General features: G+C 42.6%; 1 protein-coding gene across 1 annotated transcript in view; it reads right to left on the bottom strand.

Annotated features, from left to right (window-relative positions):
* Positions 1 to 25,607, bottom strand: part of LOC138286353 (uncharacterized) — a 1,286,679-nt gene that overhangs the window by 697,353 nt on the left and 563,719 nt on the right. The window contains exon 62 of the mRNA XM_069226509.1: positions 896 to 1,067. Coding sequence (XP_069082610.1) covers positions 896 to 1,067 — 172 coding nt within the window. The remainder of the gene's footprint in view (positions 1 to 895; positions 1,068 to 25,607) is intronic.

Here is a 25,607-nt window from a genome sequence, read left to right as displayed (position 1 = left end):
GGTTTGCAGTTTTACAACTGCACACTGAAACTGCATAGGCAGGCCTGAACACATGCTTTTAGTTTGTCAGTTTAGTGGTGGCACAACAGGTTCTGCAGTCCACTAATAACCTTTAACTTATAGGTCCTGGCTACTTAGAGTAACATATATAAGGGACCTACATACAACATAAATATTCAACTAAGGGATTAAACCATTGTACACATTTTTAAGGGTCAGAGCACATGCACTGGGGATTGTGCAACAACGCCCCAGTGTTCAGTCTATACACCTGCAATAATACCCAGCAAAAAAGGGGGTGGGTTGGGGGTGGGGGTGACCACGAAAAAAGGGCATTTTCTTACAACGGCAAAAGCATCTTCATATTTCCAACGTTTAGGCACTATGTAAACAGCTTGGATTGATATAGAAATGTTGTGTTCAGTTCCAAATTGACTCAATTAATCTAAGCAACAGTTGGCAGAAATTCTAAAATGCTAGACGCTACTGTGATTGGTGGAGATTTCCAAATCCATAATCAATAAAAATTTACTAAATTAAAATTTCTAAGCATCGCAAATTGTGCCATAAATAGGTTGGCACCTATGCAGGCTAGACAGGTCCCGGATTCCTAGAGTCATTCCCCATACAATGAATTATGTTGGAACACAAAAAACTTGTCTCCCTGTTCAACAAACTCAAAGCTAAGTCACGTGATCTTCGTACGACTCCATGTTTTTCATTACATCCACTGCAATAACTGGATTATCACATTTACCGTGGAATACATTGAATTTTCCTGTTGCTCCATAAGATTTACTTATTTGACTATATTTCTCTTCCTTTCTACTAAAGGCACACATCACATATACAATAAATCACATCATTAATTATAGGGGCTACAAATGTAGCTTACCTGTTCCTCATTAGTCAATACTTTCTTTGCTGCTATTGTGTACTCCTGTTCATATCTGCTGTAGTCCATCAAGCTGACCATTCGGTGCCCGTATACCCAGTCGCATTCATGTCGCCACAAATATAATAGTTTTTCAGATGTTGTGTTGCCATCTAGGGAGAGGCAGATGTTTCTGTATTTGAAGAATAAAAAGCATACGGTGATGGACGGCTCATCTAGTCCATGAAAGCAATGCTTTCTTCAGTATACTTTAGACACCCGTGGTTCAAGTGATATGCCTTGCTTTTTCTTCTTGACCCAGCCATAATATCATTAATGTCAGAATCACATGCCATAGTAGCAGTAAAAAGACTTCAGAATGGATGGATGTATCACATGGATTCTGTCAGTATGACATCACAATTTTAACTATTTACTTCGGTCCCTCCAGACACTGTACATATGCAGTCTCATAAGGTTGTCACTCCAACTATCAGTCCAGTAGAAGGTTCAGTCTCTTTGAGCAGTTCTGTTACCCCCCCTGACATTATTGCCTACCCGTTGAACCTACGCAGGTAAAAAACAGGTGGGGAAGGGGTCAGGGGAAACAATCTCATTTTCAGGGGACGGTAGGGAGAGATTCTAACCCCTTAGAAAGGAAGAGAGGGTTTACTACCAGGTAGAAAAGGGGGTGCAGAGTCTAGCCACTGCGCTTGAGGAAGAGGGACGGGGGTCAGATTCAGGGGAAAGAATGTGAAATGGATTTTAGTTGCAAATCACAGAATGGAGAAAGGTGGATTTTTTTCAAATCAAGGTTGTTGGAAAGTGCCCCTTTTGGCAAGGTTATGCCTCCCCCCCCCCCCCCCCACATACACACACTTCTTTCCTGTTATCTGATGCTAACTTGACTGAGTGTGTGCTGGGATCCTGCTAATCAGGCCCCAGCACCTGTGTTCTTTACCTAAACTGTACCATAGCTTCCACAACTTTAGCGTACAGTTAAGTCCCTACTAAAAGGTGCCAGTGGTACCAAGGACCCTGTGGCCAGAGAGGGTTGCTAAGGGCTGGAGCATGAATTATGCCACCGTAACAGGACCACTCACCACACACATGAAACCTGTCATTGCAGATTGTGCGTGCTGGTGGGGAGAAAAGGGTAGAGTTGACATGGCATCCCTCTCTGGGTGCCATGCTCACTAACCACTGCCTGTGGTATAGGTAAGTCACTCCTCTGGCAGGTCGTACAGCCCTAAGGCAAGGTGCACTATACTACAGGTGAGGGCATACCTGCATGAGCAAGATGACTCTATATTGTCTTAGTCCATTCTTAGGCATTGTAAGTGCGGTGTGGCCATGTTGAATGCATGGCCTGGGAGTCTGTCATTAATAACTCCACAGCTCCATGATGGCTTCACTGAAGACTGGGAAGTTTGGTATCAAACTTCTCAGCTCAATAAACCCACACTGATGCCAGTGTTGGATTTATTGCAAAATGCATATAGAGGGCATCTTAGAGATGCCCCTTGTATTTTACTCAACCCTTTAGTGTAGTGCTGACCGGTCTGTACCAGCCTGCCACTAACAGACAAGTCTCTGACCCCATGGGGTGACAGCCTTTGTGCTCTTTGGGGTCAGGAACAAATCCTGCTCTGGGTGGAGATGTTTCACACCTCCCCCTGCAGGAACTGCAACACTTGGCGGTGAGACTCAAAGGCTCCTGTCTTTTGTTGCACTGCCCCAGGGCACTCCAGCTAGTGGAGCTGCCCACTCCCCAGACCAGGCCCCACTTTTGGTGGCAGGTCTGGCGGAAAAATCAGTAAACATCCGGAGGAGTGTCAACCCCAGCTGGGACCGTTCCTACAGTGCCCAGAGCTGAGGTAAAACCCTCCTGGTCGAATCCTCCATCTTGCTTTGGACGGTGTTAGCGAATAGGGTTAGGAATGTGCCCCCTCCCCAAAGGGAGTGGCCACAGGAAACTTTTAGCCACCCTCAGGACCAGTAGCCATGGGCTACTGCCCTCTGTATTGCCCCTAAATCTAGTATTTAGGGGCATCCCTGAACCTTGCTCTTCAGATTCCTGTCGACCTGAAAAGAAGAAGGACTGAAGAGCAGCACTAGCAGAGAAGACTCCAGATGACAATTGACTTGGCCTCAGCCCAACCAGCCTGTCTGCAGCTTCAGGACTCCTGCTACTAGAAGACGACTCATTCTGATGGACCAGCGACTTCTACAAAACCCCAGAGGACTGTCTGCCTACCTAAGGACCAAGATCTCCCAAGGATAGTGGCCCTGTCCAGAAAGAAACCTCCAAGGACTCCAGAACTTCCCCGTGTTAGAAATGGGGTCTTTGGTTGACAGTCAGGTTACCCCCTGTCCAAGCAAGGACCCTCACTCTAGTCAGGGTAAGTTACACACAATCCAAATTATCCTGTGCCCACTCTCTGGTAGCTTGGCACTGGGCAGTCAGGCTTAACTTAGAAGGCAATGTTTAAAGTATTTGTGCAATAAATCATACAATACCACAATATTGCACCACAAAAATACACCACACAGTGTTTAGAAAAATATATAATATTTATCTGGTTAAATGTAGGTCAAAACTATCAAAGATGCAATAAGTAAATGTAGAGATATCACTGAAAAGTGATATAAAGTGTCTTACGTCTTTCAAAAGCAAACAAAGTCTCTTTCAAGCGTGAAAAGTCTCCACAAAAGGGGCGCAGAGGAGGAGAAGCGTGGAAACAAAGGGGTGTGTGTTGATTTCTCAGGCCGCACACGTTGTTTAGTTTCCACGCAGGGACGGCTGTGCGTTGATTTCCGGCGCTCGGTCGGGGATCCTTTTCGGGTTGCGGGGTTTTCTGACGCCCCGGGGACGGTGCGTGGATTTCTGCGCTGGCAGGACGAAGTCACAGGAGCTGCATCGATCCGGTGGGTGTTGTGTCGAACTTTCTACCGCACGCAGGCACTGTTTCGATTCCTCTTTGAAAGTTGGGCTGCATCGTTCCGGCTCGGCTATGCATCGATCCAGTGGGCCATGCGTCGAACTTACGGTCGCTATGCTTGCGCTGCATCAATCTTCTCGTTACGAAGTCGGGCTGCGTCATTCCGGTTCTTGAAGAGATGAAGTCTTTTTGGTCCTAAGACTTCAGAGAACAGGAAGCAAGCTCTATCCAAGCCCTTGGAGAGCACTTCTTCACCACAGCCAGAGAGCAGCAAGGCAGCAGGGCAACAGTAAAGCAGCAGTCCTTCACAGAAAGCAGTCAGGTGAGTCCTTTTGGCAGCTAGGCAATTCTGCTTGGCAGGATGCAGGTTCTGGTTACAAGTTCCTTCTCCAGGAAGTGTCTGAGTTGAAAGAGGCAGAGGCCCTGTTTATATACCTAAATGTGCCTTTGAAGTGGGGGAGACTTCAAAGAGTGACTTAGAAGTGCACCAGGTCCCCTTTCAGTTCAATCCTGTCTGCCAGAGTCCCATTAGGGTGTGTGGCAGTCCTTTGTGTGAGAGCAGGCCCTCCACCCTCCCAGCCCAGGAAGACCCATTCAAAATGCAGATGTATGCAAGTGAGGCTGAGTATCCTGTGTTTGGGGTGTGTCTGAGTGAATGCACAAGGAGCTGTCAACTAATCCCAGCCAGACGTGGATTGTAAGGCACAGAATGATTTAAGTGCAGAGAAATGCTCACTTTCTAAAAGTGGCATTTCTAAAATAGTAATATTAAATCCAACTTCAACAGTCAGCAGGATTTTATATCACCATTCTGGCCATACTAAATATGACCTTCCTACTCCTTCCAGATCAGCAGCTACCACTCAAACAATGTGTGAGAGCAACCACAATGTTAGCCTACGAAGGGAGCAGGCCTCACAGCAGTGTAAAAACGAATTTAGGAGTTTTACACTACCAGGACATGTAAACTACATAGGTACATGTCCTGCCTTTTGCCTCCACAGCACCCTGCCCTATAGGTTACCTAGGGCATACCTCAGGGGTGTCTTACGTGTAGGAAAAGTGTAGTTTTAGGCTTGGCAAGTACTTTTAAATGCCAAGTCGAATTGGCAGTGAAACTGCACATACAGGTCTTGCAATGGCATGCCTGAGACAAGGTTAAGGAGCTACGTAAGTGGGTGGCACAATCAGTGCTGCAGGCCCACTAGTAGCATTTAATCTACAGACCCTGGGCACATATAGTACACTCTACTAGGGAATTATAAGTAAATTAAATAGTCCAATTGGGTATGATCCAATGTTACCATGTTTAAAGGGAGAGAGCATATGCACTTTAGCACTGGTTAGAAGTGGTAGAGTGTGCAGAGTCCAAAAACCAGCAAAAACAGTGTCCAAAAAGTGGAGGGAGGCAGGCAAAAAGTTAGGGGTGACCACCCTAAAGCTGTCAGGTCTAAAACCCCGGATCTGCAAGTCCTGCCTACTCTGGACCGGGCGGCCACCACATGTGAACAGGTGGCCCACCAGTCCAGAGAAGGTTCCCAGGCGATTCTGACCTCGAGTCCACCCTGGGTTGACCTCTTTTGACCAACAGGACGACGCCTGCAGCCTAAATCCAGAGGACCTCCCTGACCACGACCGGATCCGGGGACGTTTTCCCAATGCCTAAAGGTACCCTGGCACCTGCTGCCCCCTGGCCTTTGGGAACTCATCCCACGGTCCAGCAACATCCAGTGGGCTCTCTACTTACCTGTCCAGCAGTTGTTTTTTTTTTTTGTCGACTCCCTGGACCAAGCCTGGGGCATCTCTGTGACCCACCAGGGTTCCCCCATTGAAAAGCATTAGGCGTCCGATACTGTGTTTGCACCTTGCACCCACCCACCTCTGTGCCACTGAGGGTGTGTGTTTGGTGCTGACCTGTGCCCCCCCCCAGTGCTGATCTAAACCCCCCAGTTCTGTGCCCTGAAGTCGCAGGTACTTACCTGCAAGCAGTTTCTTTCTTAATGCCGCTGTCTCCATAGGATTCCACTGGATGCCCAACACCAACATTGGCCTCTGCTCCTGGCCAACCCCATGTTGCTGGTGGTGCACCCTTAGTGTCTTCCTAACCTTTACCCTGTGGACAACTTAACCCCTGATGACTGGGATCGTAAGTCAATTATTACTTACCTGAAAATTGTTGTATCTGTGAATTCCAAAAAAAGCTCATTTCGTACTTGAAAGTGAAACATTCTTGAAATTGTAATTACCTGCAACAAGATCCATTTGGTTCTAGAAATAAAGTAACAAAGTATATGTTTCTATACATAGAGTTTGTCATTTGGTGTGTGCCTCATTTCTTAACTGTGTGTACAACAAATGCTTAGCACTACCGTCGGCTAAGCCTAAATGCTTGACCACACCACCACAAAAGAAAGCATTAGTATTATCTACTTTAGTCTCTGTAAAGTGTCTGGGGATCCACTGGACTCTGTGCACACTATTCCTTACTCTGGTATAGTATGTACAGAGGCTGCTTCCTACAAAGGTGAAGCATGGAGGTCAGGGCCGGGCAAGGCCCCACATGACTCTTATGTGTGTGCTGACTTTCAGGATGCTGCCTGGGAGAGGCAGGTGGGTGTAGCTGCCATGAGAAGATCAGTTCAATGCTGCTGAAAATTGTGGGCAACTAGATCCACCTATGGCATGAAGCTTGCCCAATGAGAATTGCTTACTGGCCTTAGGATTGAAGTCACACCGACACATACCTTTAACTGCCCTACTTACATTGCTGCCATGGAGAATCACCGAAGACAAAAAGAGAATTTCTTGCAACCACGTGGTGGAACTCATGGGAAAGATCAAGCAGACGGCTTGCAGTCTTCCACTAAGGAAGTGAAGATGATAGCTGGTGAAAAGGCATTCCTTTGATGCGCTGAGCACTGACATGGTAGGGAAAACAGAAGCTATTTCATCCGTGGTACAGGCGGTGAAGTGAAAATTGGACAGCACATCACAACAGGTATAGGGTGTGAAGCGGGAGAATGAACAGGTAGCACTGAAGATACAGATGATGGAGAAAAAGGCAGATTTGACTGATGCCACTGTGGAATACTTAGTGACTTTAAAACGTATTGCAACAGAAGAGCTCAATAAAAAGACAAAGGTTAAGCACTGGATAACCTGTGGAGAGGGCAACTTCAAATCTTGGGGCTTTGCTAATCCAACAGAACAGCTGTTAATCAGAGTAATGGAAGTGATGATGGAGCTTTTAGAGATAGGGATCAGCTTGACAGAACAGGTGGTTAGATCTGTACACCAAATACACTACAGGAAGAATGACACAAATGAAGCAAATGGTCCCTGAAGTTATGGTTTCCCTGCTGTCTAGAGACTGTGAGCTAGAATGTTGAAAGTAGTGATGAAAATGAAGGAGGGCCATCTAGATGGATGTCAGCACCTGTTTCTCCCTGATCTAAACCTGTATACCCTGGCCAGGAATTGATGGCAAGAAGGTTGGATGCAGTAATGGGTTACCCTTGGCATATAAGAGTGTTTTATGAGGGGAAACAATATACATTTTTACAGGTGTAGTCTGGCAAAGCCTTCCGACATAGCCTTCTGAATGACACTGGTCAATAATTTGGAACCACGCTTTTAGTGACTCTTTCAGAGGTGGACTGGTAGATGGTGGGTTAGGAGAACCCAGTGGCCTAAAGTTGTCTAGTTTTTTCCCAACTTTTTTATCAGTTTTGCTATAATGAGAAAAAAAAAATACAATTAAAACAATAATTTTATGATAGAAGACATTTAGACAAAGCAGCTAATAAATCAAGGTAATCCAGCTCAATCACCTGGCTAGTTATAATCATGGTAAACCATATTGCAAAAACTGAAATAAAACAAAGTAAATAATACAGTTACAAAATTACAATAGCAAAGAATCCACTGCCAGTCCAGCCCTGACTCTGACTTCACAAGGGTGGGGAGGGGGGGGGGGGGGGGGGGGGTGAGGAGAGATCCTGACAAACCCTCCCGCCTGACCCCCGAGCAGTCCCTACGATGGAAACGTTCTGATTTTGGCTTCCAGAAAGCCTATGAGCTGGGGGCATGGTTCTATCTGCATCCTCTTATAGCTAGCCCAGCATTCCCAAAACATTGGCAAGTTTTGATCACCATGCTTTTATCTATCTGCCTCTTTTAGGTCCTTTGGACTGAAGTGGTACTTTGGAGTGGAGTGGATAGATGCTGCGATTGACATAGGAGATTGCTTACATATTGAAATACATTTTTTTGGTATTGATGTATAGTGCCATAAGAGAGTGGTTTACCCTGTGATTTGCTAATAGTGTGATCGAAACATAAATCAAGAGTAGGAGGCTCAACCAAGCAGGAAAGGAACAAACATGTGGATGGTGAAAATATAATATCCATGGGGAGAGAAAGGACTGGACATGTAGTTGGAGGCTAGGATGTAACCCATGGGCTGGACCTGCACTGGCAGACTTGAGTACAAAGATACAATAGATACAAGAAGAGGCTCTTGGAGTTGTATGAGATGCCGAAGAGAAGGTGAAACATACAGGATAGAGAAAGTGTTAGGTGTCTAGACTAGAATGAAACCCATAGGAAAAGAAGAGGGAAAGGAATTGTCACATACATGTGCAAGCACGGCCAGAGGATCATGGGGTAGAAGATTACATAGAGAGAGAGATATCTGGTGCTTTGGAGGCATTCAACATGGTCATAATAGAGAAATGTTTTGAAGTGAAAAATATACAGACATGGTGGCGCTACAAATATTTATATGTGAGGCGATGTGTTCTTATTAACAGCACACATTTTTTATGGCCTCATATACTATTAATCAATTTGCAAAAAGTGGTTGCAAATTGTGCCTGACATTTTGTAAATGGAATAATATTTTACAAACCAACCTATGTACAAAGAGGTTGGTTCACAAAATTCCAAATTTCAGTGGGCCGCAGAATGGCCAGCCTATTTAATGTACATTAGGCAGGTCGCAAGTTGACTACAATCACAGAGATAGTGGCCTACAAGTGTCAACAGACCACCATCTCTATGACTGTGCTGCAATAAATATTTTTTTGAAGTTTTTTAATGCAGACCGTTTTCCTTAAAGGAAACAGGGTTGTGTTTAAAACAAACAAAAAATATTTTTGTAAAATGGTTCACAGAGGGCTGGCAGTGGCTCAGAGTCTACTCTCCCAAAGGACACCCCTTTCTTTTTGTGAACCGGTTAACACCCCAGCTTGGCGGTCTGTAACTTCTCAATGTTTTGAGACCTAATAACAGTTGCAAAACATTGATACATCAGGGTCAGAATCGTTATGTAGAAGGGATCCCTAAAAATTGCTCCATTCCAAATAGTGATTCAGAAAACTTTTTCCCAATCGTTGAATGGGTTTAGCACATGGACTGTAAATGTAAATGAGGCACTTAATACAACCAGGTCCAAGGGGAAATATCTACTTCATGAAAGGCTAAATTCTGTAACAATTTATATCAAGTGTTGCAAAAAATTGATTTGGCATTTGGTTATTAAAATTACACATACACAAAGCGTAATAAAACCTTTAAAAGAAAAAACGACGTGGCCATTGATAGTTCAGAAATAAAAGATAAACAACAAGCAAGGCATTCAAAACCACGAAGATATGCTTGCAATTAAATGACTCTCCAGTCACTGAGCAGGGTTTTCATCCAGCATCCATCACATTGTAATATTAGTACTCTAGTACAAACCACAACTGTTGGCTCAAAATCAACAGACCTCAAGCATTTCAGAAGTATCCATGCACTCAGGCACATAAATTCCTGTGGAAAGCCGCACAGTTTTGAAGCACACAATGTACGGTAAAAAGGCTGCAAATGTCGCTTAGAGTTAAAATAGTATTCAAAGGGAAATCAGTAGTGCCTTGTTGATGGAAAATGATCCACCCTTTGCAATTTCTTGAAGATTTTGAGGCAACCAATCAGATTACTTCAGTGCCATTTCACGTTTTCTGGTTAAGGCGTTTTCAAAACAGATGCTGCCGCATAACTAGTCTGATCTTTCCCACGTGTACATTGTATTATCGTTTCTTTGGCACATCCCTTAATCTGTGATGAGCAAAGATGGTGCTGCATCTGTCCCCTGGTTGGGAGGCTGGGTTATGTGGTGAAGGTGGACTCGGTGTATTTGTATGGCATCTTTCCATACTAGGAGGTACCCATACAGGTACCCCGTAAAGAGATTTTTGTCTTCTTAAGTAACATATAATCATGAATGAATTAATGAATCAATAAAGGAAAGGAACAATCATATATCACATTTGTGGGTTAGGCCCTGAATACATTGAGCTGTTTCTGTAATGAAGAATTTAGTGGCCTTGTGATTCTGTGTATAGTGGACACAAATGAGCTTACAAACATGCAGCTAAATCATATCCTAATATTTATCCTTTCCTATGGCACAATGGAACACAACTGGGTGCCACGTTTATCTAACTGTGCCAATTTGGAGATACATTTTCAGCACCAAGGACCCACGAACGGAAAGATGCGTAATGTTCACAGAGAAAATTATGCCCAAACCGTATATGCGTTCCAAGGATTTAGACTCCTGGGTTTCTGGGGATTGAAAAAGATGAGAAAACCTAGATTTGCCACTATAAAGTAGGCCTGGTACCAAGGGCATAGGAAGACACTGGTAATTTGTAGGCAACTATCTAAAAACACAAAACTGATTTATTCAACACAGAGCTATGAGAAAACAGGGCAAGGCTACTCTTCTGGAGAGCTAAGCAATCTTTCACCTACGAAACAAAGACCTATCCTATGTTCCACTCTATCTAGCCGCGGATTCCTTCCGATAATTCTACGGTAAGGAATCTGTGGCTTGAAATCTTTATTAAATAGATTAACCTTCATCTACAAGCTATGTCTGATCCTACCGCAGTACATTCTTATCTCAAATGTTCTATGTAGTGACCTACAGCTCTCACCATTTATATTATTTGGTGCCAGTCTCCGTTACACAAACAACATTAATGTTCTGCATACTTATCCTGGTATCTTTTGCATGAACGCAGGGGATGCCAACCAAGGATAGTTTTAAGAAAGTGTTACATTTCCAGAGAAACTGTGACTGAGGCAACACGAGATACACTTGTATGCCACCTCAGGAAAGGGATATTCCTACTCAATGGTCAAACTGAACAAAATGTAATGTTTTAGTTAGTACTATAGGTTTGGTCCAGAGATCATAGTCAGTTAGGGGCGATGGTAAGTGCAATCCCTGTTGACGGCAAAAATCTGTCGCAGGGAGTGGGGTCCATGTTCAAAGATCAAGCAGAAACAAGTTCTAGGGAGACATCTTTTCTGAAGATGAGGTGCTAAATTCAAGGGACACTCAGGGAGCAATCCCAGTGCACTTTATAATTAAGGCAGAAGTCTACTCTAGAGATCAGGAACCAAGGCCAAACGTCCCTCAAGGAGCAATATCAAGTGTACTATGTGTTAAGACAAATGTCTGCTCCGAACTTCCGATGTCAGCTTCAAGGGTCAAGTAGGAGACAAAGTCAGTGAAATCTGTTATGGAGATAGAAGACCACCCCGGGTGCTAAAGAAGGATGAAGAAGCACCTCGGTGTACTAAGAAAGGTATCCAGCCAGTGGCAGAGTAGTGAGTTGCCCATACAGTCTTGTTTCAATTGTTGGCTCAGGCCTTTCTTATGACCTCAAAGGTTCTAGAACTGCCAAGGTGACAGAGGCCACTACATAACAGCCTCCTGAACATTTCCTGAGAAGTTGTGTGGCGGTGTGTTGCAATTTATGTAAGACATCACATTGTGCTGTGAACCAGCAACCAGTCAGTAAAGATCTTTAAAACACCTTGGAAATGATCTCATTACTTGCATGTCAATAATAACATTCACCATGCAAAAGTGGGTTGCTTCTTTTGCAATGCTGCTGTACTACAGTTAAAGCCTGTGCGTAGTCAGCTGAACCGCCTCCAGTGCCCCTCACTTTTCATCCCTTACAGCATTCCATTGCCTCCCCGGAGAGACCGGGATTAAACCAGGAGTAGATCTGATGCCTTGTGCAGTGTCCATAATGCATTCTAGTGCAATTGCATACCTTCAAAAACAAGCAAACCACCCTAGAAGTCAGAAACAGGGGGTTCCCTTCAGTCAGTTTCTGCGTATCCGTAGAAACTGTACGGAATTGAGTGATTACAACATACATGCAGATGTGCTTCAAGAAAAGCTTCTCCTGAGGGGGTACCCTAAGAGATTGATCAGAGATTCGTACAAACGGGCAAAATACTACGATAGAGAAAGTATGTTCCAACAATGCATAAAAGAACCTAAGCAACAATTCGTTTGTGTCATTCAACATTCAAACATGAATGACAGGATCAGGAGAATAATCAATAACATTTGGCAAATTCTAAATAGTGATCAAACTCTCAAACCATTAGAGAGACCTCTTTTGGCGTTCAAAAAAAACCAGAACATCCGCAATAAATTAGTTAAGACAGCTCTACCTAGAGAAAAATAATTTTGTCAAAAGTCTATTACTGGTACTGTCCCAGTTTGGGGAAATCACCGGTGTGGAACCTGTAAAATATGCCCCAAGGCTATTGTCAGTGATTTATTCGTATGGGGACATAAGAAATACAAACTGTGTGACATGACTAATTGTAGAACCTCTAATTGTGTGTACCTGATTATCTGTCCCTGCTTAGTGGGATATGTGGGAGAAACTGGACGTGAAATCAGAGTACGAATCTCAGAACATCTATCGAGTATGCAAAACAAAAGAGAGGGAGCTCCCCTGGTGCAACACTGGTTGGAGGAAAAACATGAGCTTGATGATCTGACGTGGACGATCTTGGAAAAGATCAAGGACGTTCCAGGCAAAACAATGGAAGATATAAGGAAGAAGCGGGAAGTGTTTTGGATTTTTACTCTGGACACATATGATAAAGGCCTCAATGAGTGTATACCTTGGGTGAATGTTTTAATCTGAATTCCCCTAGATATGGGTTCTCTTGTGTAGAGATGGATGGTTCTTTTTCCTTTTCTGGGCAGTATTTGCCTTTTTTTTTATCTGTCTTATACATAAATAGAGAGATCTTGGTCCTTCTAGGACAAGAGCAAGGTATGATGTAGATATATGCTCTTGTTAGGACCCCCTATGGATGTGGTGTTATTAATTATTATAGGAGCCTCTGTTTCTTTGTATTTAATTTTATTTCGTATTTCTTATTTTTTATTCTTTATTTTGTAGTTTCTACGTTGTATTTTTATTGTGGTTGTGGTCTCTCTTTTATTAGTTGGCTACATTTAAGACTCCTTTAAGATGGCCGATCGCATCTTTTGACGGTTTGTTTCTTGGAAACCGGATTATTTCGTTTCGGTCTGGTTCTTTTTTCAATCAGTAAGCCGTATGTAAGATCATTTCAAGATGGCCGACGCTATTTTTCTGATCCTGTTCCAGCTTGAAATCGCGCGATTTCGTTAGACGTCTCGTGGTTTTTACCGCGTCTGGGAACTGAATGCCTGACTTTAAAAGGGAGAATGCCGTGTTTGGCAATCTTTTATCGGGCGTCCTCATGTAACATTCGCCATTGGAAAATCGGTGCATTAGATGGTATGGTATCTCCATTTTAAGGATTATAGTTTTTTCCTCTGAACGAGGGGTTTTTGAGTATACGATTTTTTCTCTTGTATATATTGAGGAACTTTACCATTTAGTCTTGAACTTAGGGGAATGGTGAAAGCTTAAGTAAGAGTCTTCTTAATATATCTGAGTCGCGTCCTGTAGGTCTAGAGATAAGGGACTTTAATCAAGTTCTTAAAATAAGAGACAGGAGAGAATATTCGAGGGAGGGGAACCCTATCTTGGTTATATTTTTGATCTGCTCTCTCCCTGTCCCTTTTCATATATAGATGGAAGATTGATGGAAGCTGTGAATATTTTTCCCCTAGAAATCCGGTTATTTTGAAGACTATTATGGTATGTGAAGAAATAAGTTATTGTCCCTAGAGGTAAAGGGTTGGTCTCTTAGACGCATGTATTTCTTGCTTTTATTGATTTAAGGCTCTCTGTTTTGTAATAGAGATGGATCTGTGAGTCTGGCTGCATGCCGGTATAAGGAGCCCCGTGTGACCAGAAGTTGAAGCTAGAGAATAATTTTTTCTGTGTTCTCTCTATTAGGGAACGCATCAGCATTGTCATGGTATTTAATATTGTTAATATATCTATTGTGGAGAGTAGCCTGGGTAAATCACGTATATTTGATGGTGTCTTTTGCATGTATTGGGTGTGTTTATTTTCTTGCAATGTTTTGTGGCTTTGGACTTCTTTGGTGGCTATTCTATTTGTTTTCTTGATCACTTTTCATTTATCTTGTCACTGGGTTTTTGTATTTATGCACTTTAGATCTTTTTTGATGAGAATTTGACTGTGGTATAAAATAGGTGGTTAGCGGAATCTCAAGGAATTGTATTAAATATATATTATTATGGCATTCCTTATTGTTATTTTCTACATTTATTAGATTTGATTCAGATGGGAAAGACCAGAATTTATAAGATCTGCGATATCAGTCACCGAATATTAAAAAGGAATTGCCCTGATGAAGGCGGTTCTACAAATCGGAGTTTTGCCGCCGAAACGCGCGTAGGCTCAGTTCCTACAGTTGTTAGAATGGAATATGAAATTCTAGGGTCCAAGTAATTTTCTCTTATGAATTAGGTGGAGACGTGATCCTGTTCTAAGTTATTATATGTTACAACTGTGAATGTTATTAAGGCTTTAAAGTAGTGCCATAGAGAAAGTATATATTCAATTTGTATTATATTGTACTTTGTACAGTTTGGACTTCTTGTTTTTCTTCTTTTTATGTTATGTTTCTATTATCTTTTGTGTCTTGTCTTGTATAACACTTTGTCTACTCAATATATATCAGTGTGTGTGTCTTTCCCTTTGAACATGTAAATATTTATATATTGTACTTGGATTATTGTTTTTGGATTATTGTTGTTTTGTTGTTGTACATACATATGGAATAAATATCATTTTTTGTATTATATTTATCTTGATTGTTTGGTTGTTTTACATTGTAAACAACAGCGAATATTAGCTGTAGCTCATTTTCTTTTCTTGTATCCACCAAGCCTCCGCCAGAATCTTTTGCTTGACAACTGCCCACCTATTTAACAAATGATTGATTAAAGTGATGAAACACGAAAGCCGGTCCATGGGAGTAGAATGGCCTATATGGTGGAATACCCTCCACCCGCTCTGAACAAACCACTTGCAGTTTAGAAAATGTTTGAAAATTGAGCTTTTTCAGGCGGACCTTTAATTGAACCAAACACGGAAGAGAAGTCTTGAGCAAGTCATTTTGGACAAAGTTCACCACCATAACCAACTAGACTCCAACATCTCCTACTATCAGCAAGCAGTATTTCCTTTGGTCAAGAGTTCCTTGATAACTAAATGAATAAACGGCACCTGAAAAATAAACTTACAGAAAGGTGTATACCATCAAGATGCAATATGTACTTTAGGCATGCATTTCATATTCAACTATTAGTTTCCTCACATGATTCCTCTCTTTTGTAATCTACTAATTGAAGATCAACACTGACCCAAGCTGAAACAAACCTAAAGACAGTGTTATATAGCAGAACTGTAGGAAGAGGACACAAAGAATAGATTTCTTAATTTGTTGTGTGTATACCCATTTTGTATGGGCACCCACAATTGCTTCTTCTCCATTCAACTGCGGTCTAAGTACTGTTAGTTGTCAACTACTGAGTACAGTATTATGCTCATTCAATGATGCAGCAAAGTGGTTGATGGGTTTTATATTATCAGGTAGAATAGGCTTGGTCCACGGATGACTCCACTGACAAACGCAAGCACTGCAGGTTTGAATTTCTTCTACATTGTGAGTCATTAGTAATGACTGAGGATGAGATGGGATCCTGGCCTTATCAATTGACACTAGTGACCATCTTTGCTTCATTATTCTGGATGACTTGTATCACTGCTGGTTAATCTACCCTTTGCAGAAGACTGATTATATACATCATTACCATATTCCACAAGAGGGAAAATGAAAGCCTGATTCACAGTTTCAAACTTTGGAAAGGAAGCTCATGTTCAGTCTTCATACTCGCATTTGCAGTGTACACATTCAGTCAATCTAATTAGGTTAAAAGATGCAGTTTGGATAGATACAAAGCAGTTTCACAGGTCACATAGATGTAAAGGTGATTTTGGCTAGCAGGTAAAGAACAGGCTACCATTTTTAGTGGAGACAACAAGGTACACTAGAGTATCATCAGTATAATGTAGTAATCACCATAAAATGATATGCACATCCAATAAACAAATTAAAAAACATGCTGTATGCGTGAAACACAGCCATGCTAGGCAGTAGGCAATCATGTTTCTTTCAACAATACTACAACACACCAAATACAAACATCAAACACAGTGCATTGAACAAGCCACTTCATATACACCAATATCGCTCATACGTGCTACACAGCTATCTACACAAGATGTAGATGTTAGGAAAAGGTAATGCATCCATCATAAGAGATGCCATAGCAATTGCCTAATGCCCTTTGGCAGACCTCTCCAACATCAAACTCAGACAAGCTGCATGACAATGCTACCCAACTAATTGTGGACTAGTACATGATGCCAGAAAAATATCACACAATGTCTCAGACTCTGGTTTATGACATCACATTCCTGTGGGACGAAGCAGCATAAGGTACAATAACATCGCACCATGCCACCTGTCAGTGAGGGAAAGTTTCTGGATCCAGTCTGATGCCTGGGGATATTTAAAACGTGAGGAATCTGAAGTTAGAAGTCTCTAGCAGAAGAAATGTGCATAGCAATTGCATTATGGTGAGTCAAGACCAGAGAGATCAGTAGGTCAACAACCAGATTAGTGAGATTATAGAGGACCAGATCTAAGATACGTCCTGCATTATGATTAGACATCTTTACGAGCTGAGTGAGCTGGATGCTTTCAATGAGCAGGTTAGATGCAGAGGTACAAAGCTCACTGTCAAAATGCAGATTCAGGTAATCTAGGATGTTGAAGAACAAGTTACTTACCTTCGGTAATGCATTATCTGGTAAAGACAGGATCTAGCCGCAGAGTGCTTACTTTAGAAGAATGTTCCCATAGCATGGCTGTGCATCGGAAAGGGTGTCGGGCAACTCCGTATCAACATCGTTGACCGGATGTGACGTCAGCCAAGTGAATATAACCCCCTCGCAGATGCACCAACGTCAGTTTCTTCCATTACTCTTTTCTGCAATCAAAACATGGAGCCACATACAGAAACTCCCTATTGAAACATTGTGCTAGCACAAAACACACCCCTGTGTCAAATAACCACTGAACTCCTAATTCAAGGTGTTGCTTTCCATAATGAAATCTTCTTAGATCAAAGAGGACTCAGTTTGCAGAACGGGGAGGATGGGAGGGTTGTTAAGGAGGAATCTGCGGCTAGATCCTGTGTCTACCAGATAATGTGTTACTGAAGGTAAGTAACGTGTTCCTCTGATAGAGACATCTATCTACAGATTCCTTACATTAGAATCAGATATTAAAGTCATAGTAACTCGGAGGAGGGAATGCGAACTGAGACCTCCCAAAAATGTCTCGAAGTATCATAAAACCAGTCTAGTACAAGAGAAAAAGACCAATCATAATAATTAAGGTGAGTAATAATATACTCTACAACATCAAAACCTGTGGAAGGATCCATAGGTAAATAAAACCATAAGACATGAAAAACATGGGCATAAGCTCATCCATGTTAGTATGTCAAACGTCTGTCAAAAGTGACCCAACAACATTGAGAGTGTCTAACAAGAAGCAAAGTGCTCTAGTACAGAAGAAATAGACAGGGTCTTCATAAGAATACCTATGAGGAAATACATCCTCTTCACTAAAAGAACTGTGTGAAGGACCACAGTAATAAAAAGTCATAAAAACATTGAGAGCATAGAGATCACATCACCCATGATCAATATAATTAAAAATATGTCCTTAGAACAAAACCGGTCTAGAATAATTCAAAAAGACTTGCATTCATATGAATGTAGGTGAGCACTAACATTTTTCAGAATGTAAAACTCGTGGGCTGAACCATGGATAAGGAGTCCTAAACATTCAAAACATGGATTAAAGAAAATCTATGTTAATATGACCAATCAGTGTAAGAGGCAAACTAACAAAATGAATATTAAGCTACATGCTCCCTTAATGGGATGGGAACCCATGCACAAATACCCCATCAATACTGTGGAAAGGACCACAGCAATGGCATCATAAAGATAAAGGAAACGTGGGTAAAAAAAAACACTACCCATGACCGTAGGACAATATTGCCAAATGAGCTAATGAAGATAAATACATTTTTCATCATGTGAGGGAGAGGGTATGGCATAACGGCTTGAGATGCTGACTCCGGAGTTGGGTGAACCAGGTTCGAGTCTCGGCGTCAGCTCAACATCTTGTGATTCTGGGCATATCACTTAATCTCCCCCTTGCCTGCAATTCAGCACCTTGAGACCCTCATGGGTTATTTGCCACGCTTTACGAATCCTGGATTTTATTTTTTATTATTTATATGTAGACCGAAACTGCATGTTCTACCCTGTTGGAACACAGAGCAGCATAATATGCCATTGAGCAATACCTCTCCAGACCTACACTATAAAACACACATAGAATATGTATTTCTTGCAGAGAAAATATACAATTGCCCTCTTTAAAAAGAAGTTGAAAACAACAGTAGGAACCATTTGGCATATAAATATACTTCCCCCCAGGAAAAGTAGCTGGAGATCAATCATGTATTTGTAAAGTGCCACATGTCACCTGTGAGGGTATCCAGGCGCTGAGATAGGTCTCATTCAAAAAGGCAGGTTTTGAGCCCTTTCTTGAATTAGGTCAGCAAAGGGGCGGTATGGAGGCGGATGGCATTCCAGGGCTTGGCAGAGAGAAATGAGAAGGAGCATCCTCCGGTGCAGCAGCCAAAAGTGCGAGGGATCTGTGCAAGGGCCTGGTGCGTGGAGCGGAGGTTCCTACTGCAGTGGTGGAAGTGCAGGCGGTGGTTCAGGTAGGCAGGTCCTTGGCCATGGAGGGCTTTGTAGGTATGGGTGAGGAGCTAGAAGTTGCATTGCTTCTGGATGGGGAACCAGTGGAGGTCTTTCAGGTGCTAGGAGATGTGGGCTCTCTTAGGCAGGTTGAGAACCAGTCTGGCGGCAACGTTCTGTATTGTTTGGAGCCTTTGCATGAGTTCAGTGGAGGTGCCAACATAGAGCGCAAAGCCATAGTCAAGCCGGCTGGTAATGAGAGTGTAAGTAACTGTCTTTCTTGTGTTGACGGGAGGCACTTGAAAGGTTTCAACGAGAGTTGACCTGAAGTCCCATGGAAAGTTCACTGTCTAGGATGATGTTGAGGCTGTGGGTGTGGTCTTTCGGCGTGGGGGTGGGGCCGAATTCCGCCGGCCACCAGGAATCTGATAAAAACATCTTTAAGATATTCTCAATATATATACCTACTGACATAGGAGTATAATAAACAAAAGCCAATGTAGCAACCAACAAAATATATAGATTTTTCTCTCTCTCTCTCTATATATATATATATATATATATATATATATATATATATATATATATAAAAAAAACAGCAAGTATGAAAAAGGAGAGCTTGGTAATGTGACAGACAGCAAGGTGAGTATGTGACTCTTGTAATGAATAAGACTCATCTACAGATGAACTAGAAAAAAGGTGTCAATGACGCAAAAAAATGAAAATTTACACAATTCTGAAATAAGAGAATATGGGCCTGATTCCAACTTTGGAGGACGGTGTTAAACCGTCCCAAAAGTGGCGGATATACCACCTACCGTATTACGAGTTCCATAGGATATAATGGACTCGTAATACGGTAGGTGGTATATCCGCCACTTTTGGGACGGTTTAACACCGTCCTCCAAAGTTGGAATCAGGCCCTATATTCCGTATTATAACAACACTTCTAAAGTGTGAACCCAACCTACAACAACTAGAGTTAGGTAACAATGAAAACAGTTTTACCTAGATGAGGTATTAACATCTAACCTCCTCATGTACAACAGATATAAATATCTTCATAGAGAAGAAAAAAATACCCTGAAGAAAGTAAAACCCTTCTTAAAGAAAAATAATGTTCAAAGGACATGACGACCCCCAAACAAATGCCTACACTAAAGTGTAGAAAATCCATCAAACTGTGATGGCTTTCTAATATAAAACCTTTAGGACCAACACAAGGAAAGTCTTAAAGTCCCAAAGATGATATGTTCTGGCTTCTAAAGTATCAAATTTACCAAAGTAGAAAAACTGGTACTACCATATCATAGGTAAAAGGGGAACGTACACCAAAATTAGTGTAGATCAACATCTACCTTATTTGACAGTTCAAGAAGGACATCGTAAACAGACACCCTTAGTGCTGTAGACTACTTATAGAGAAATCGCTTAGAACAGAGATTCAACAATACACTGATATTCCAAAGGAGCAGTTAATATCACAAGTTCCCTATAAGGGATATGAGTTTAAGTCCAAAATCTCACAAGTCAGAAATCAAACTTTCTGCAGAGGGAGCAACCCTGTGTCCTCAAATGAAGGTCTAGTAGCCCACTAGGGAATCACGACTGTGCACATATACATGAATGCTCATCAGCATTCAAGCATACTCCACTTTTCTTCAGAGTCAAATAAATGATATCACCTTTAAATCAGGTGCATTAAAAAGTGATAACCTTCTAAGAGGCTGTTATTGACAAACTTGAAGTGGAAAGCCATCACTCTACACCAAGTGATGTCACTAATGAAAGTAGCCTTGAAACATCAGGCATGAAAAGCACCATAGGGTTACAGGACACTATACAGATGTTTGCCAATGAGTCCCATAAAGAATGAGAGAAACGACCAAGAACACAAGATGTATTTACAGAGCATAGAGCAGAACTCGAGGAGGTAAAAATATGCCTGCCACAGACGTCTAGACTCCTGTAATCTCTATCAGAAGGGACATGTGGGAGACACTCATTATCATGGATAACCAAAGCGGCCTGTACCACAAAACTTCAAAGAGTAGGATGTTTTATGAGACAAGCCGGATCACCGGGCGCAGGTTGGTGCCTGTGAAATATAGCCCGATCAGCATGGGCCACTGTGTCAGGCTTAGGCCAAGCCCACAACAAAACATCATGTAGGGTTTCACTGTAAGGAAGCACTGGTTCAATCCCTGTTTGACCTTGATGGAAGACATCAATTAGGGGATCTGAAGTTAATTTCACTGAAGGAAGTGTTAGATCCAACACTGCAGCAACCTTTCTTAGCATGTCAGCAAGAGAGGAGCTCGCCTCCGTAGCAAGTTCAGGGGCGGAAAAGTAGGTCTGAGGCTGGAGATGAATCCAAGCCACTACCAACTGCTAGGTCAGCTACCCAGCTGTACACTCTACGAGGTTGATTAATATCAAGCTCCTCTAATGCCTCTCCAGCGTGTCCCTCAGAAGGAAAAACATGAAGGGACTCTCCAGAATGTGGAGAAAATCGGGGATAATGGGCATCGAGAAGGCGATTCCTCTATGTCAATTTTGACTTCAGACGAAAAGAGGGATTCAACTTCGATCGGAGCCACCAGCAGAGTCACTGAAGTCGGCTGCCCGGATATCAGCGCCGAAGGTGGAAACACTGAACCCGCCGGGGGGTGGGGGACAGGTGCTCCAGAGGAAGGTGATTCACCAAAGACAGCGTGAAGGAAAGCGTAATATTCACACATCTGGTTTAGAGTCGCCCTGTCCCCCAGAAAGGCAGACATGAGGTAAACTCTGATTTCGACTCCTCAACCAAGGAATGGCGGGAGGCCACATGCGGTGAAGTTGGCAATTTCCGTGACTTTGATAGCTTGCGTCAAGACTTACCTCTTGACGTCGATGGAGGATGGCATCCATGAAAACGACTCATTGAACAGGTCCGCGAACGGACGTCGGTACGAGAAGGAAACCTTGGTCGATGGGAAGAACAGGAAGGCTCCGACATCTGTGCCGCCAAAAGCTTCATACAATGCTCCCACATAGCTTTTAGCCAAAGTTGACGACAGGAGTTGCACTCTTCGGCATCATGGTGCTCACCCAGGTACCACATACAAATTGAGTGCAGGTCTGTAGCCAACATTTGTCGTCTGCAGGACCCACGAGGTTGGAGCCCCAAAGACATGAATAGGAAATAGCACAAAGTTCCAACGATGAAAAACGCCTAAGCAGGACGCAAACGTCCCGACTAACCATTACCGGCTTTGTGTTGCAAATGCGGAAAAGAAGGAACTGATGTTGGTGCATCAGCGAGGGGATTATATTGACTCCGCTGACATCACATCCAGTGGAAGATGTCAAAATGGAGTCGCATGGCACCTTCTTCTGATGCACAGATGTGCTACAGGGAAAAAGTTTCTGGATCCAGGCTCGCGCCTGTGGATGATTCTAAAGTAAGGAATCTGCGGCTAGATGTCTCTATCAGATTCTTGTGTACTTAAAAGCAAATGACACTAGAACATCAGTCAGGGGAGGATAGTAGATCAAGGCACTACCAAAAGACACATTGCTCGAAAGATTGAGACAGAAGATAACGCCTTCACAATCAGGGACCAGTAAGTCTAAGGGCCTGATTTAGATCTCAGCGGATGGAATACTCCATCACAAACGTGACGGATATCCGATCTGCCGTATTACGATCTCCATAGGATATAATGGGATCGTAATACGGCGGACAGGATATCCATCACGTTGGTGATGGAGTATTCCCCTCTGTCAAGATATAAATAAGGTCCTAAAATACAAGTGACCACAGATTAAGGAATACAGCAATACCCCCAACCCTTTCCTCCTTACACTCTTTCCTGGTGATCCAATATCCCTCCGATATGGCCTCAACTACATAAGGCACAGAGCAGTCACTAAGCGACGTTTTTGTTAGAAATCGTGCATCCAGTTTATGGTCTAGAATAAACTAGTGAATATCTGGTTTATTTTTTGCAAAGGGGCAGCATTTAAAATTGAAGATGTGAAAATTGTCTTTGCCTGAAGAAACAGGTAACTTCACCTTTTTAGTGCCTGGAATGAGCATCTACTTACAGTAATTACCGCCTTTACAGTGCCTTTGTCGAGTTCAAGGATGGTGCGAAGGCCAGTAGCAAACGAAGGTCAATGGGTCCTCACACGAGTAAATAATATGGGCACTACTGAATTAAACAGGGGTCTTGGCCCCTGGCGCTGTCAGGGCACAGATAGGATTGCCTTTGGCACCCCACCAGGGGTCCTGCTGTATCTATCCACGTATCAGCCCTCTTTTTATGAGGTGTGGTAATTCGTTTTCACTGCCAAATAGAGGGTGCACTCCGAAAATGGCCCCCCTAAGTGGCAAGGAAAAAGTAGAAGAAATGGCTACTTGTGAAAAGCACTCCCTCCACAATTCAAGTGGAATAAAGAGTTTTCGGCCTCCACAACTCAATGTCCCAAAGTAAGTGACGTGTCCAAATTAATAAAAATAGATAAAAGCATTTTTTTTAAACTCTCATAGTTGAAAAAATGCCTATTTATAAAGTGGAGGTACAGTTGTTGAACTAGCCTTGGTTCTTTAGATACCACCACGTATCAGCCCTCTTTTAATAAGGTGTGCTCATTCCCCTTTCCTACCTACTAGAGAGCGCTTTACCAAAATGGTGCCTGCAATTGGCAAGGGGAAGGGGAAAGGGGAAGGCGTGGCCCTCATGAGAAGCGCTCCCTTCACAATTCACTCGGACTAGGGAGTTTATGGCCTCTGCAAGTCAATGCCCTTAAGTAACTGACAGGTCTAAATGAATAGATAAAAGCCATTTAAAAAAAATCTCCTTATGTAAAAAAAAAAAAAACTTTCGTAAAGTGCAGTAAAGCGTGCAGGTGCAGTTGTTGAAGTAGACTAGACCACTAAGAGGCCACAAAAGCTCATGCTCACTTTGGAATCTCGAAATATGTTTTTTAACCTCAAGGGTGGCACATGTTTGGAGAGGACAAAATGGTTGGCACGGTTTCATCTGGGTGAGCCAGACCTGCCAAGGAGCCCTGCGAGCAAGGCACTAGCTCCCACCACACCGCCTGACGAGCCCAGCTCTCCCGCAGAGCTGTATCGCACAGAGCGCTCTAAATTCAGGCTGAATTAAGGTCTCTACTGTGCTTTCAGAAAACCGAGGTCTTTTTAAAAGCATAAAAACCACAGGAGTATTAAACCTCATAAAAGACGGCACGAGAACGATGGGTCGCCAAAGCATTATTAAAAATGTAATTTAATTTTACGATACCTCTGATAGCATACCATGAACTGGTTATGATTCGTATCAATTATTTCATTAAAATCACTCCAGTTGATTACTCTTGGAGAGCCTAATAACACTCATATTTTGGCTGTTGGATGTAGGAGCACCCCAAGTGCATTCCTAATTGAGGGCAATTACATGTGCATCAATTTCTGGAAGATCTGGCTGTGTCACTGATCAAATCCCACATCACCGCTTGACTGACAGTTCTGGATTATAGGGCCCTTCTAAATTGCCAGAATGAAGCACTGAAATGCTTCATTACTAACAAGATGTCAATTCTCTGGTGTTTTAACAATATGTCACTATAAAGAGGGTTTAGGGAATTATTTACTGCTTCTGTCAAAGAGCTGACATCCAAGTGTTGTTTTTCTTCACTCATTCACACAAATTTGACTGAATGTAAATTAATAACACCGTTGGGTGAATCGTCATGCATGTTTTTGTATTTTAAGGAAGCAGGAAATCAGGTGTCATGTTACATTTTGTGCGCCATGTTTCTCCACGACGGTAATTGTAGGGGGTGGTACTGGACCACTTTACATTTAATAGAGGATGCTGTTTATCGCTTATGTGTCGCATAAAAGGTATATATTTCATGCCAAACTGTGATTCTTTTCGCACTTTGGAATAATATGACGCGAGAATGTGTTACGAATTTGGCATTTAAACAGCCGGGGCATGGGTTTAAAGCCACTAAGGGCTATGCCATCTCTGCTGCACAAAATAGGTGCTACTTGGCAACTTTTGAATATTATTTATTGTGGGTGCAATAAGGTTCGAACTCCGTAACATGAAATCTGATGCAGTAGTAAGAAAAAAACAAACTAATGTAAACGCAAAGTTAACATGTTTCACATTAATGAATTACGTCACCAACATCCGACTGAAAACGAGGCTGGTGCCAACACTACCGTAGGTCAAAAGGAGCTGACAACAAATCTCCTCGAGTGCACCTCCCTCCCAGCTGTAAGAGGAACCAGAGACTCCGCTGCCTTCTCTCCAGCTGCTCACCCCTCCTTACGCCGAAGTATCCATTCAACAAAGTCTTATATTCCACTTTTTAGGTCTGGCCTAGAGACAGCGTCAGCTGTCGCAATATTCATAGAAAGGCTTTGAGTCACCCCCTTTCGGGCATTTTTGAGCTGGACTGTCATTCATATGTTGCTGTTCCATAGAACCTCCTCTGAGGTCTCCCACAGAACAACAGTCCCCTTCAGCCACTCCTCTCTTGGCAGTGTGAGTCGTAGGCAACAGTATTTTGTCTGTTTACCCTGAGACTACCACGAGAATGGAAAAGTATCAAAAGGCAAAGGAGTCCATTGACAGTCACTGCCTTGGCACAGCACGCACC

Source organism: Pleurodeles waltl, chromosome 3_2, assembly GCF_031143425.1.
Source record: "Pleurodeles waltl isolate 20211129_DDA chromosome 3_2, aPleWal1.hap1.20221129, whole genome shotgun sequence".
NCBI lineage: Eukaryota > Metazoa > Chordata > Amphibia > Caudata > Salamandridae > Pleurodeles > Pleurodeles waltl.
The sequence above is the reverse complement of the archived record's forward strand: the minus strand, read 5'-3'. Positions and strand labels throughout refer to the sequence as shown.